The sequence below is a fragment of the Protopterus annectens genome, chromosome 7.part0 (assembly GCF_019279795.1).
Source record: "Protopterus annectens isolate FY-2018-M chromosome 7.part0, PAN1.0, whole genome shotgun sequence".
Taxonomy (NCBI): domain Eukaryota; kingdom Metazoa; phylum Chordata; order Ceratodontiformes; family Protopteridae; genus Protopterus; species Protopterus annectens.
In genome coordinates, this window is record NC_056739.1 from 195,632,597 (window position 1) to 195,646,357 (window position 13,761).

General features: G+C 39.2%; 1 protein-coding gene across 1 annotated transcript in view; it reads right to left on the reverse strand.

Moving 5' to 3' along the window:
- Window positions 1-13,761, reverse strand: part of LOC122806349 (mucin-3A-like) — a 239,655-nt gene that overhangs the window by 39,385 nt on the left and 186,509 nt on the right. Inside the window, exon 4 of the mRNA XM_044076687.1 lies at window positions 140-3,163. Within this exon, the coding sequence (XP_043932622.1) occupies window positions 140-3,163 (3,024 nt within the window). The remainder of the gene's footprint in view (window positions 1-139; window positions 3,164-13,761) is intronic.

Genomic DNA, 13,761 nt, shown 5'->3' on the forward strand with positions numbered 1-13,761 from the left:
CACAAAAAACAACCACTTTGTATCTAGATAAACCCAATCTGTTTTTTCACACACACACACACACACACACACACACACACACACACACACACACACACACACACACACACACACACTGAAATATAAAAGTAAGACTTACTTTTCCCCCATTTGAATCCTGAGTATATGAAAACAGCGACTAAGGCAAGCAGGACTCCAAGAAGCAAGAATATGATTTTATCCTTTTGGCTTCCATCATCATTTTTGTTTTCTTGTCCTGTAAATGCACCTTTCAAATTTGGATGTCTGAGTGCAGGATTTACGGAGTCTGATGCCAGATTATTACTGTTACTGACTGCTTGTAACACGGTGGTCATGGCTTGCAGAGTGCTCTGTTCCTGCTGCTTTGGACTGGACAAAGTTGAGGGCATCATCTCAACTTTATCATTCATAAATGTGTTCTGCTCAGTGATAAATGGCACTGCAGTATTATGGACCATGCTGTTCTTTGGACTTTGTTGCGTAGATGCAACATGTATTATGACAGTGGTGGCGGCTTCCGAGTCTGTCTGTTTCTGCGCAGAACCTGCTGGAACAGAATTGGATATGTCCTCTTTTCCTTCTATGTTCTTTCTTGTATCTGGTCTAGAAGATAGTAAAGATGCAGCTGTAACAGCAATGAACAGTGACTCTGAAGGTGACTTTTCAGTTGTCAGAGGTGGCTGCAGAGAACTTCTTAGAGTATAACTGACTGCATCTCCTATGATGTAGTCAGTTTTCATACTGTACAGATCTGCAGATTTGGCAGTGGTTAAATGAGGTACAGCTGTACCAGTTATAGTTACAGGTAACTGCATAGAACTTGTAGCAGCAGAAATTCCTGGGCTCCTTATTCTATGGTTTCTCTGAGATGTTATGAGCACAGATGGTGATGCTGTAACAGACTGTATGCTGGTTTTATGTTCAGGTGGAAAAGCAAGATGTTGCATAGAGTGATGAGGTATATGACTGACATCTAATTTGGTCATTTGTTCAATTTTTGTATTCAGGCAGGAAGAGCAATATGGAGGATCTGTATATGGTCTTGCATCACTTGTTAATTCTGAATTCATAGACCCTATTAGAACAGAAGTGGATGCATCCCCTGTTTCAACAGTTTTTGTGCCATATGGTTTTGAAGATGGTAAGGATGTAGGAGTAACAGCAGTGGGTGAAGTGCCTGAGTGTGGCTTTTCAGTTATCATTACAGGTGGGTGTATGACACTTCTCAAGGTATGAGGCACTGTCTCCACCATTCTGTCATCAGTTTTTGTGTTGTGCAGGTCTGGAGATGCGGCAGCAACTGTTGGTAGCACTACTGTGTGATGCTTTTTAGTGGTCATTATAGACTCCTGCATGTAACTTGTAGCAGCAAAAAGCCTTGTCCGCCCAGCCTTTTTAGCAGTATAAGTTGTTTGTGAAGTTGTGAGAGTAGATGATGATGGTGAAACAGACTGTGTGCCATCGTTAAGTCTAGGTGAAGAAGAAGACAGAAGTGACACAGACTGTGGATGAATATGATTGCTTTCTGATTTTGGTATCATCTCTGCAGCAGAAATGGATGAACAGCACTGGGGACTAGTAAGCGGTGCCATATCTGTTGTTAATGTCAGCTGCACAGATCCTATTGGATCAGAATGGGATGGGTCATCTGTACCATTGATATTTTTTCTTATATCTGGTTTTAAAGATGGTGCAGATGTAGAGGTAACAACAGTGGATGGTGACTTTGAAAGTAACTTTTCAGATGTCATTACAGGTGGTTGCACAGAACCTGTCAAAGTATGAAGGACTGTATGCTGTACTCTCTGGCCAGTTTTCTTGTACAGATCTGGAAACATGGCAGAAGTTGTTGGAAGTACTTCTTTGAAATGCTTTACAGTTATTACAGATACTTGCATGGAACTTGTAGAGGTAGAAATGTCTGTGCTCCTAGCTGAATGGACATTTTCGGTTCTCTGAGAAGCAGGTATTGATGGTGATGCAGTGCCAGACAGTATGTCATAAGTAAGTATAGGCTGAGAAGAAGGCATATGTAACAGAGGAGCTGTTTCGACATCAGAAGCTAGCTTTAGGCTGGTCACTGCTGAGAGAGAGGAAGGGTGGTATTGTGAGTCTGTATAGGGTCTCATTTCTGCTGCTGATGTTGGCTGGATGGAATCTCCTAGAACAGAATAAAATGTGTCCTCTGAGTCTTTGAAGTTTTTTACTGTATCATGTTTTGAAGATTGTGCAGATGTACTAACAACAGTGGATGATCTTTCTAGTGGTAGGCTTTCAGATGCCATAACAGTTGCTTGTGTAAAGCCTACTGGAGTATGAACCATGGTTTCTGTTATTCTGTGGGCACTTTTCATGTGATGCAGGTGAGGAGTCTTATGCTTGGTGGCAGTATTGTGTGGTACGTCTGTGACATGCTTTCTAGCCATTACAGATAACCACTTGGAATTTGTAGGTGCAGAAGGCCCAACTCTTCTGGTCTCATGGACAATATGGGTTCTTTGTGAAGCTGAGGGAACATATGTTGGTGATATGGATATGCTAGCAAGTCCTGTATGAGAAGTCGTCCGATGTGACACAGAATGCTTTGGTGTTTGAGTGACATCAGATTTTAATGTCATCTTTCTTGTTGTGGCATAACAGGAAGTGCCACATTGTGGGTGTTTATGTACTCTCACATCGGTTTTTAATTTTGACTGCCTAGAACCTGTTTGAACAGAATGGCCTTTGTCCTTTTTCCCTTTGGCAGTTCTTCTTCTACCTTGGTTTGAAGATGGTGCGGCTGTAGTTGTAAAAATTAGTAGAGATTCTGAAGGTTGCTTTTTAGTTGTCAGTACAGGTGGCCATGTGAAAGCCACTGGAGTGTGCACGATATTGTGCTGATCTGGAGAAACGGTGGTTCTTATGGTAGTATCAGCGGTTGGCAGTTCTGTGAAGGGCTTTTCAGATAATTGCATGGAATATGTTGTAGCAGAAAATCTTGCACTTTGGGTTCGATGGACAGTGTGGGTTCGATGAGCTACTGTGATGGTAGCAGTTGACACTGTGACAGATTTAGTGCCATTAAGATGGCCGAGCTTAATAGGAAGTAGCTTTAATGGCTTTTTCATCGAGACATCAGGTGGTACAACTGGCTTTTTCTTTGCTGGGAGATACACAGAAATAATGACATGTTGGTATCAATGCAGAGCAAATTGAAAGTCTCAGCATTTAAAAACAAGTGAAGATACAGATTACAAGGAGTAGTGATTACGGTAAAAGCTACAGAGCAGTATCAATAACACAGAATTAAAAATTCTAGGAAAATATAAAACTAAACTACCATCCTGGCTCAGTACAGTAAGTGGAATACTGAAAACTCAAAGCATGTTCCAAGGTAACAAAAATGTTCATCATACATATACTTGCATGTCATCAACATTAGACAGCTTGTAGGATATTAATAACTCTGCTATTGCCAAACTTGGATTACAAATCTAAAGGGCATCTTCCTAACTCTAGTAACCCTTCCTTTCATTGTTGCAAGTCCAGTTGGAGAAATGGCCATGTTTTACTGCTTGTAAAAGAGCAGATAAAGCCAGAAAATAGGAAAACCACAAAATACTACAGATTACTTATGTAGCAATAAATATCTGCAGATTTGAATATAATAATATAAGAACATGTACATCATCTGTGTCTTTTGCAGATCATGAAGAATTCCTGATTATACTTCAGAATTAAAAAAAATCAATGAAAATACAGTTTCTGTAGGTGATTTTATCTACTCAAAAATAACTGGCTAAATTATTTAGAAACATATAATTGTATGGAAATATCAACTGACCATCTCAGTCAAAACACTTTGAAACAAACAGTATTAAAATCCAGTTAAGGGTGGTACTATATTTTGTTTAGTTATAGACCTTGGATCTTTTTACTCCCCATCAGCAGTTCTAATCACTATAATTAAATGAAATCATGATGTCATCATCTTAAACATAACAAAAAGGACAAACTCATTCTTTTCCTGCACTTACTTTGCATTAAATCACACAGTTTTGATTACAGACAAGAATATTTTCCTCAATGATCCAAATAAGTCTAGTAAGGATTTTCTCAGTAAGTGTAAGTTCTGTGATGTTATCAGTTTACTTATAAGAATTATATACAGTCAAATTCAACCAGAAACAGTTGAAATCAAAACATTAATGAGATACAACAGAAAAAAAAGTGTTGCCTATTTTTCAAAATGCTTCTAGTTCTCAAAAAAGTTATCAGATGATGTCTACAGCAAATAATTCACAGAAATTATTTACTTACCAGTTCTCTTAGATATAATTATAAACCCAGCTTGATATAAAACACAAACAAAATTAGAAAAAAAATGCATTCTTTGGACTACACAATATACTTTGTGGTTTCTGGTGCAAAATGGAGGCTTGACCAAACCTCTATCAGCAGTATGAAACAAAATGTTAATATAAGAACACATTCGTGATACATACCACCATGATGTAGAAGTATCTACCAGTACATAAATGGAGGGTCACAGCAGACCCAACAGTTTTAGACTCTTCAGTTTAATTACTATTCTGTGTAAACTCACAGAGAAGGCAATAATGGAGCTTATCCATAACAGAGAAGGCCTACTTATGATAGATATGCAGGAGATGAGTTTGTAACAGGGAGAGATTTCCTTCTGCATTTCGTGGCATTTTCTGAAGAGATTACTGCTGTTTGTGGAGGACTGATCCTGTATGTTACTTATCTGGACCTTTGTCATGATGTTTGACCTATTCTTTATAAGGGGAATTACAAACACATTACCAAAAATAAATGTCACTTCATAGGTAATTCTTTGGAAAACAGTACTAAAGTAACAGGTCACACCCAGTCATGGTGGAGTTTGCCTATCTTTCCTAGAGGACGTCATGGTGGAGTCTGCCTTCCATTCCTGTAGGACGTCATCGTAGAGTTTGCCTATCATTCCTGGAGGATGTCATGGTGGAGTTTGCCTTCCATTCCTGGAGGACGTCATGGTGGAGTTTGCATTCCTGGAAGATGTCATGGTGGAGTTTACCTTTCATTCCTGGAGGACGTCATGGTGGAGTTTGCCTATCATTTCTGGAGGACGTCATGGTGGAGCTTGCCTTCCATTCCTGGAGGACATCATGGTGGAGTTTGCCTATCATTTCTGGAGGACGTCATGGTGGAGTTTGCCTTCCATTCCTGGAGAACGTCATGGTGGAGTTTGCCTGTCATTCCTGGAGGACATCATGGTGGAGTTTGCATTCCTGGAAGATGTCATGGTGGAGTTTGCCTTCCATTCCTGGAGGACGTCATGGTGGAGCTTGCCTTCCATTCCTGGAGGACATCATGGTGGAGTTTGCCTATCATTTCTGGAGGACATCATGGTGGAGTTTGCATTCCTGGAAGATGTCATGGTGGAGTTTGCCTTCCATTCCCAGAGGACATCATGGTGGAGTTTGCCTATCATTCCTGGAGGACGTCATGGTGGAGTTTACCTGTCATTCCTGGAAGACATCATGGTGGAGTTTGCATTCCTGGAAGACATCATGGTGGAGTTTGCCTTCCATTCCTGGAGGACATCATGGTGGAGTTTGCCTATCATTTCTGGAGGACGTCATGGTGGAGCTTGCCTTCCATTCCTGGAGGACGTCATGGTGGAGTTTGCCTATCATTCCTGGAGGATGTTATTAGTAGTTTGCCACTGGGCTGTCTGCGCTAAGACAGCTCCTTTTTAGAATATTCTTTTGAGATACAAAAGTGAGATAAGACATCTGAATGTCAAAATCTGTAGACATTTCCAAATTAGGTAACATTATTTTCATGGAAAAAAAAAGAAAAACAAACCAAGAAGAAACTTCGCAGTGGGAGGGTGTGATGTTCACTTCCAAGATTATGTTATGCACTTAGTTCATTTAATAAAAATTGAACTGTAAAATACATGCTAGAAAGTAATCAAATAGAAAATGGTAGGTAGTTCACAGCTGAGTTAAAAATTGAATATCCTTTATTGAAACACACAAACAAGCGATCCTAGTTGAGTATAATGAAAAGCATCAAAAACATTCCTTATTTTTATATAATCAGGTTGTTTGGAGCAAGGGAGTAGTTACAGAGGGTGGTTCTGTTAATAGTAATAAAAGCGATAAATCATTCTTTTAGCCCTTTAGCCAAATCTCCCATCTCCCTTAACACCAAAGTGTAATCAGAGACTTTGCTATATAAAACTAAATCTAGAAAGCAAGATAAACATATAATCGTAGTGCACACAATGTGCATGGGCCTAGTCTTATTCTTTTCTTTTTTTGTCTGTTTTAAAGGTTGCAGTTACTCTTGAGTGCACTCTTACATGCTCAAACTAAGTGTTTTCTTAGTTAGATGCCACACTTTAACAGATCCCATGGCCTTAGGGCTTTATTTATTTTTAACATTTATCACTGTATTTCCAGAATAGCAATTATTTTTACGTTTTTCATCCTACTTAAGTTTTCAGTTATAGATCTGTAAACATGTTCATTCATATTAGGATTCTTTTTGGCACACAAACCTGATGAATTATTTATTTGGTACAAAAGCGATCTTTGTTAAAAGTTGTATATTTATTAATATTTATTAATATTTATTCTGGTAGATGTCTACTGGTAAATCTTTTTGTTAGTCAGTCATTTTTAAGTTAGTTTGTTTCTTTATGTATAACATTTTGATTAGTTGGTTAGCCTATACAAAGTGTTAATAAACTGATTGTAATTTGTCTCTAGCTTTCTAGATTCAGTTTTAAGTAGCACAGTCTCTGATTACACTGTGGTGTTAAGGGGGAAGGGGAACTTGGCTAAAGGAATGATTTTAATGCTTTTATTGCTATTAATAGAACCTCCCCCTGTAACTATTCCCTTGCTCCAAACAAGTTGATTATATAAAAATTAAGAAATGTTTTTGATGCTTTTCATTATACTCAGCTAGGATGGCTTGTTTGGGTGTTTCAGTAGAGGACATTCCATTTTTAACTCAACAGTGGACTACCTACTATTTTCTATTAGATTATTTTACAGCATGTATTTTACAGTTCAATTTTTATTAAGTGAACTAAGTTCATAACATAATTTAGGAAGTAAACATCACACCCTCTACACTGCAGGGTTTCTTCTTGGTTTGTTTTGGACCCAGTATAGGTTGCATACTGGGTTTTTCTGAGACTTCAAGGGATACCACAGATTTCTCTTTTTGCAATTATTTTCAATTGACAGATGCAGGAAATGCATACTATATATTTAAACTTAAAAACACTAACCATCCAACCCAATGCCCTATTCATGGGTGACTTTAATTACCCCATTATTAATTGGGAATCCTATACAACACCAAACATACAGGCACAGAGATTCCTGGATTCTGTAAACACAAACTCCCTGGACCAGATAGTCAATACACCAACCAGGGGTGCAACCATACTGGATCTGGTCCTGACTAATATGAGCGAGTGCTGAATATCCCCTACTGTAATGCCTTCCCTGGTAAGGTCAGACCACAAAATAGTCTCCTTTGAAGTAAAAATCAAACCTGGACCCCCAGCTAAACCTGAATTATTCAGGAACTATTCTAACGCTAACCTCCTGCTATTAAGTTAGAACATGGCAAAATGTCAAGCCCCCATAAACCCTGAGAACACTACTGCCTATGCAGAAATGTTCACAGAAACCCTGTACAAGCATGTTAATAGCTGCATAGAGGCAGCTGTACCCACCAGGAAGAAGTACAAAACTAACTCAAACAACAAGCCACCCTGCTGGAATCACAAAATCAATAGGCTGTATAACAGAAGGAAGAAAACCATGGCAAAAATTAGGAGGTGCAGCACCCAGCAGGATAAAAGCATTCATCAAACTAAGCAAGCAACTCAGAGGGCAAATAAAGTCTACCAAAGCCAAATTTTGAGGTAGGTTTGGCCTCCCAGGCCAAGGACAATCACAAAGCATTCTTTAACTATGTACAAACCTCAAAGGCAATACACAATTGTGTGCAAAGCTTATTGTAAATGGAACCACCTATACTAAGCCAGAAGATATTGCAAACCTCCTGGCTGATAAATTCAATTCCATCTTTATCGCTCTCTCCCCCTCAACCTTCCCTCAGGAAATATCATCAAATATAACTCCCCCTACTATCACTAGGGAACAGGTCCTTAATGCTCTTTCTAAGACCAAGAACACTGCATCAACGGGCCCAGACAATATCCCAGGATGCCTTCTAAATAGCATGAAACATGACCTATTAGGGGCTCTGGAATTACTATTTAACTGTAGCTTCTAAACAAGTTTTGTGCCTCATGAATGGAGAAAGGCAATAGTCATCACTCTGCATAAAGATGGGCCATCAACAGACCCTGGAAACTACAGACCCATAAGTCTCACTAGTCTTATATGTAAAGCCATGGAAGGAATTATCATGGAGATGATCAATAAATATATAGTAAACCTCTAGACACTGGACCCAACCAATTTGGTTTTGTCAAGGGCAGATCATGCCTACTCAACTTGGTGGATTTCTTTAAGACGGTCACCAATGCAGTGGATGAGGGCAAAATCGTTCACACTGCCTACCTTGACCTGGCCAAGACATTTGCACAATACCCCACTCAGGCATTGCTGACAAACTCAAGAGGTTAGGTACAAACCCATATGGTGGGTGACCATCTGGCTCACAGATAAGACCCATGAAGTTAGAATTGGGAAGGCCATCTCTACAAAGAGGCCACTCACAAGTGGAGTCTTTCAGGGATCAGTCCTTGGATGGTCCTTTTTGGCATTTACTTCTCAGAAGTCAAGGCCAATATCAGTGGTGTCTGGCTGAGTAAATTTGCAGATGATTGCAAATTAGGACCAGTCATTTCATCTCACACTGACACAAATGTTCTCCAGGAGGGGTTGACATAGACAAAAAAACTGGTGTCAGAGCCATGGACTAAAACTAAATGCCAAGAAATGCATAACAGTATCCTTTGGGAAGTCATCCATCCATGGTAACTATCATATTGACAACACACCCCTTAGAGCTGACCCAGTAGTCAGGGACTTAGGGACACACATAGGTAGTAATCTAGCCTTTGACCATCATGTGTCTACAGTGGTGAAGAAATTGTTCTGTGTTGCATAGCTTATAAACAAAGGTATGCCATCTAAGTCCAAGGAAGTCACTGTTCCACTGTATTTGGCATTCATCAGATCTGTCATTGAGTACAGTGCCCCCTTTGGTATGTACCTATCCAGGCATATCCAACAACTGGAATGTCTACAGAGGCTCCTTACTAAAAGAATACAGGGCATAAGTAAAATGTCCTATGCAGACTGCCTCGTGGCCCTATCCCTGTATTTTGTCTCCTACAGGCTTTGAGGGGAGATCTATGCCTGGCATAAAGGCCATTGTCAGACCCCACTCTGATGGACCTCCTGCATATCCACAAAACAAACAGCACCAGAATTACCCATTCTAAAGACTTAAACCTTGCCTGTGATATAAATAGGATCTGCTGGAGAGATGGGTATGTATCCCAGAGATTATCCCATCTGTGGAACAGGCTCTCCATCCATATGAAGCAGAGTTCCTACCTAACCCAATTCAAGTGCAACTTGGCCGATTGGATGGGGAACCAGAAATTCATCCTTGGTTTGGCACCTATGTCTCTAATAGACACAGGCAACCTGCAAATGGTTCATCTCCCAGGCTCATGCTTACATTTATCAAGGGCATCAGAACTTGTCAGAGATTTTGGATGCATGGCTAGGCTTAAAAAGGCCCTTGTGGTCGTCAGCTTAGTAAACACCTATGAACCTATAAAATTCTCCAGGAATGTATGCAAAAAATTATATTTCCTCTTGAAGTAGTAATGACTTTTCCTTTCATCTCAAAACATGTGTCAGCTTAAGATTTAGCAAAAGGTAATTTCTTATGATTACAAAATGAATAGTCAAATCATAAGGTGGGAGGCTGGCATAATAGTTAATATGTTTAACTTACAGACACGAGGTACAGGGTTTGATTCTCACATGAGGTAATTGGCTAGGTTTAAAATGGCCCACAAGGGTAGTTAGCCTAGGACTAATCTATGACTCTATAAACAATAGCACTAGTATTACAGACCTAGCAACAGTAGTAAACAGTGTAAATTGATCGGTGGGTGTTTGCCAAAATCAGAAAGGCATATTTTAAAGTCCACTTAATTCTCAAGGTCAGATCTTGTCACTCTAGAGAAATCATTGCCTACTAAGCACTTCACTAATCAAACAAACTAGTAAGTACAGACATGCCTCTCAATCGGCAGACATTGAAAATAGGAACAAAGGCCCTTGAAAAGTAAGGGCATCCAGGCAAGAATCTGGACATATTAGCATACGCTCTGAATACCACATAGCTCATATAACTCTTTGGATTCTAGCAGGAATGGGAAGAGGGGTACTACTCAGAAACATGTCTTAAAAACAGTGTGACAAAAATAATAGAAAATTAAAAGTTTATCAAAGAGACAGTGTTAAATCTGTAGATTCTAATTAACTGTATTGCAAAATGCTTCCACACAAAGTTATTTATTTTTGCTTCTGAAAAAAGGAGATGTAAGATGCATGTCTCCTTTCTTAAAATTATTGGTGTCACTAGTATGTTGGTCATCTAGTGTGCTTTTCTGTGTACAAGACAGCTTCAAGAATCATGAATGATAAGGACGAATTTAATAAATGGTGTGAAGGGGTAGGGACATACATCCAAAAATAGGTACATTGCGTGCAGGGGTAAATCAGGCCTGAAAATAGGAATTTCCTCCAAAATAGGGACATTGCCTAGGCTTCAGACAAGCTACCTAAAACAACTAGAAAAATAATAGGGATGGAAAATTTGAACTACTTAGAAAAGCTTCAGGAATTGTCTTTGCATTCTGTTTCTCACAGGATGTTTAGACATAGACTTTAAACCTTTGCATGATCTCTAGGACAATATCTACTACAAAATTTAAGAGCCTTTGCCTGAATTGTGGCTTTGGGGACTTAAGTTCAGATTGAGGAACACATTAGTAAAAATAAACACCATTAATAAAAATGCATGAAGGATGCATTATGTAACACTTTCCAAGGTTATGGAAAAAGTTTCCTCTTATAATCAAATTAAGCCAATCATTAAAAAAGTTTTTATGGGTTTCGAAACAGAAAATCTGAACATTGTTTTTATCCATGACACACAGATAAGAAACCCTCACTATGACCGACTCAAGGGACCAGAGTTTCAAGTAGTGGCCCCAACACTATAACAGCCAAGCAGGGAGGAAGGGATATGAAGAGGCATGGCCCACTCATCTCCTAGGGGATGGAAAGGCTCACAAGTGCTTGGAGGCACAGCAAGATGCAATATCCATAGGGGAGATCAGAAAGGCTACAACCATTAAAATACAAACACCTTTAGTCTCATTCTGAATCCTCTGTTTCATGTAATCTAGTTTCTTGTACATTGTGGTGCACTCTGAAAGTAAAACTGTTGAATCTGCCATAATGTAATAGGGTAATGATTGGTTGTCTCCAGTATTTAAACATTGTACTTGGTTGTTTAATCAGTTCTGATGAAGTCCAGGGTTTCCTGGACAAAAGTGCTTGACTGGTTATTGTGCTATCTTGTTTTGGATTATTAAATGTTTCTGTACCATCTTTTGGTGTCCTTCATCATTGGAGTCACTGCCAAGCCAGTATTGAAGGTGTTGTGTGTTTTGGAGTTCCATATACCAGTCACGTTTGGCCCAAAACCTTCAGGCCTCTGCTAGAAAGCTGAAGATGAAGAGGAATTTCACCTTTCAGCATGACAATGACCCCAAGCATACATCCAAATCAACAAAATAATGGCTTCACCAGAAGAAAATTAAAGTTTTGGAATTGTCCAGCCAGAGCCCAGACCTAAATCCAATAGAAAATCTGTGGAGTGACCTGAAGAGGCTTGTGCACAAGAAATGCCCTCGCAATCTGACAGACTTGGTGTGCTTTTGCAAGGAAGAGTGGGGAAATATTGCCAAGTCAAGATAACAAAGTATTGGTTTAAGGGTGTGCACTTATGCAACCAGCTTATTGTATGTTTTTTATTTTTTTATATTTTTCCCCTAACAGATTTTTTTGTTTTTCAATTGAATTGTACAGGTTATAGGTCACATTAAAGGTGGTAAACATTTTGAAATGATTTATTGTGGTCTCATTTTTTAAATCACAAAAACCTGGCATTTTAACAGGGGGTGTGTACACTTTTTGTATCCACTGTGTATATGTGTGGTTTCACGTCATAATCTCGAATTACTGAAATTCCGAATTTCAGTAACCCGAGACTATAAAGTCAAACCATTCACAGTACCGAAACCCACAATTACGAATCACACAATCATGAACATACATACACCATACACCACATAACACACACAGTATTCCACCCACAGCACATAAACGTACACTACATATAAGCAGGGGGGCAAGCCCCCCTGCACCCCCACACCCCACTACTTATATATACCAACTCCGAGATTGCACATAACATAAAAAAAAAAAAAAAACTCACACCACGGCAAACTCCACTCACTCACACACAAATACACATCACACATACCCAAACCCCAACAAATCCAACACTCACACTTACACCTCCCTACCCTTACCCACACATACAACGTACAAAAACACACACAAACACTCACTCACCTGCAACGTCAGGCACCATAACACTACATGCAATGTACCAGAAATGCATAAGTGTGAATTCAAGATATTCAAATTTGCTCTTATGCACTTTCGGCTTCATGGTCTCAGGTTACTGAAATTCAGGATTTCCGTAATTCGAGATTATGAAGTGTAACCACATGTGTGTGTGTGTGTGTGTGTGTGTGTGTGTGTGTGTGTGTGTGTGTATACACATATATATATATATATATATATATGTACAAAACATACTATCAGTTAAAGAAAAATCACACAGATCAACTAAGAAAGGGGAAAAAATGCAAACACTGCATCTACAAAATACACACACCAGTGGCGGATTTAGGCATGGGCGCAGGGGCGCGCGCCGGCCCCTTTTTCAACTTTCTTCTTTCGCGCTCGCCCCTTTTAAAACTTTCTTTTTTTTTTTTTTTTTTTGAAAATCGGGTGCATTTCCTGAAGAATCCTGTCACCAATGCGCCAAGTACATCGGAGATGTGATTGGAGGTTGGTGTCAGATGATGATTTTTTTTTATTAACATAACGGTCCTCCTCCAACTGCATCTCCTCTTGTAATTTAGGCGCGTTGGTGACAGCTGACAGGAATCGTTGGGTAAGCTATTGTCGGAAGACAAGCTCATTCAATTTTAAAATAAAACTAGATGGACGACGGAATCTCACTAAGAAAATTAACACAAGTATCAGTTGTTTTTTTCATTGGTTAGTGTTGTCTCACTATACTTTCTTCAGTTTAGTTGCAGGAACCCAAGCTGGTAGTGTTCAAAAATTGCCCCTAGGTGTTTGTGCATGTAAAGGAATCTCTGATTTCAAAAGCATCTTTTTGTAACAATCTCTTATATTCAATTGATGGGTTAAGTACTATATTCAAAACACACCAGGCAGTGCTTTGAATCATCATCTTACTGACTGTTAAATGAACATTATTCAGTTGTTTCCGTATATATGCCACAATTTCAAGAATGATGTGTATTTTTCTAGCTTATTTTGGCTTATTTCTGGTGTTTTT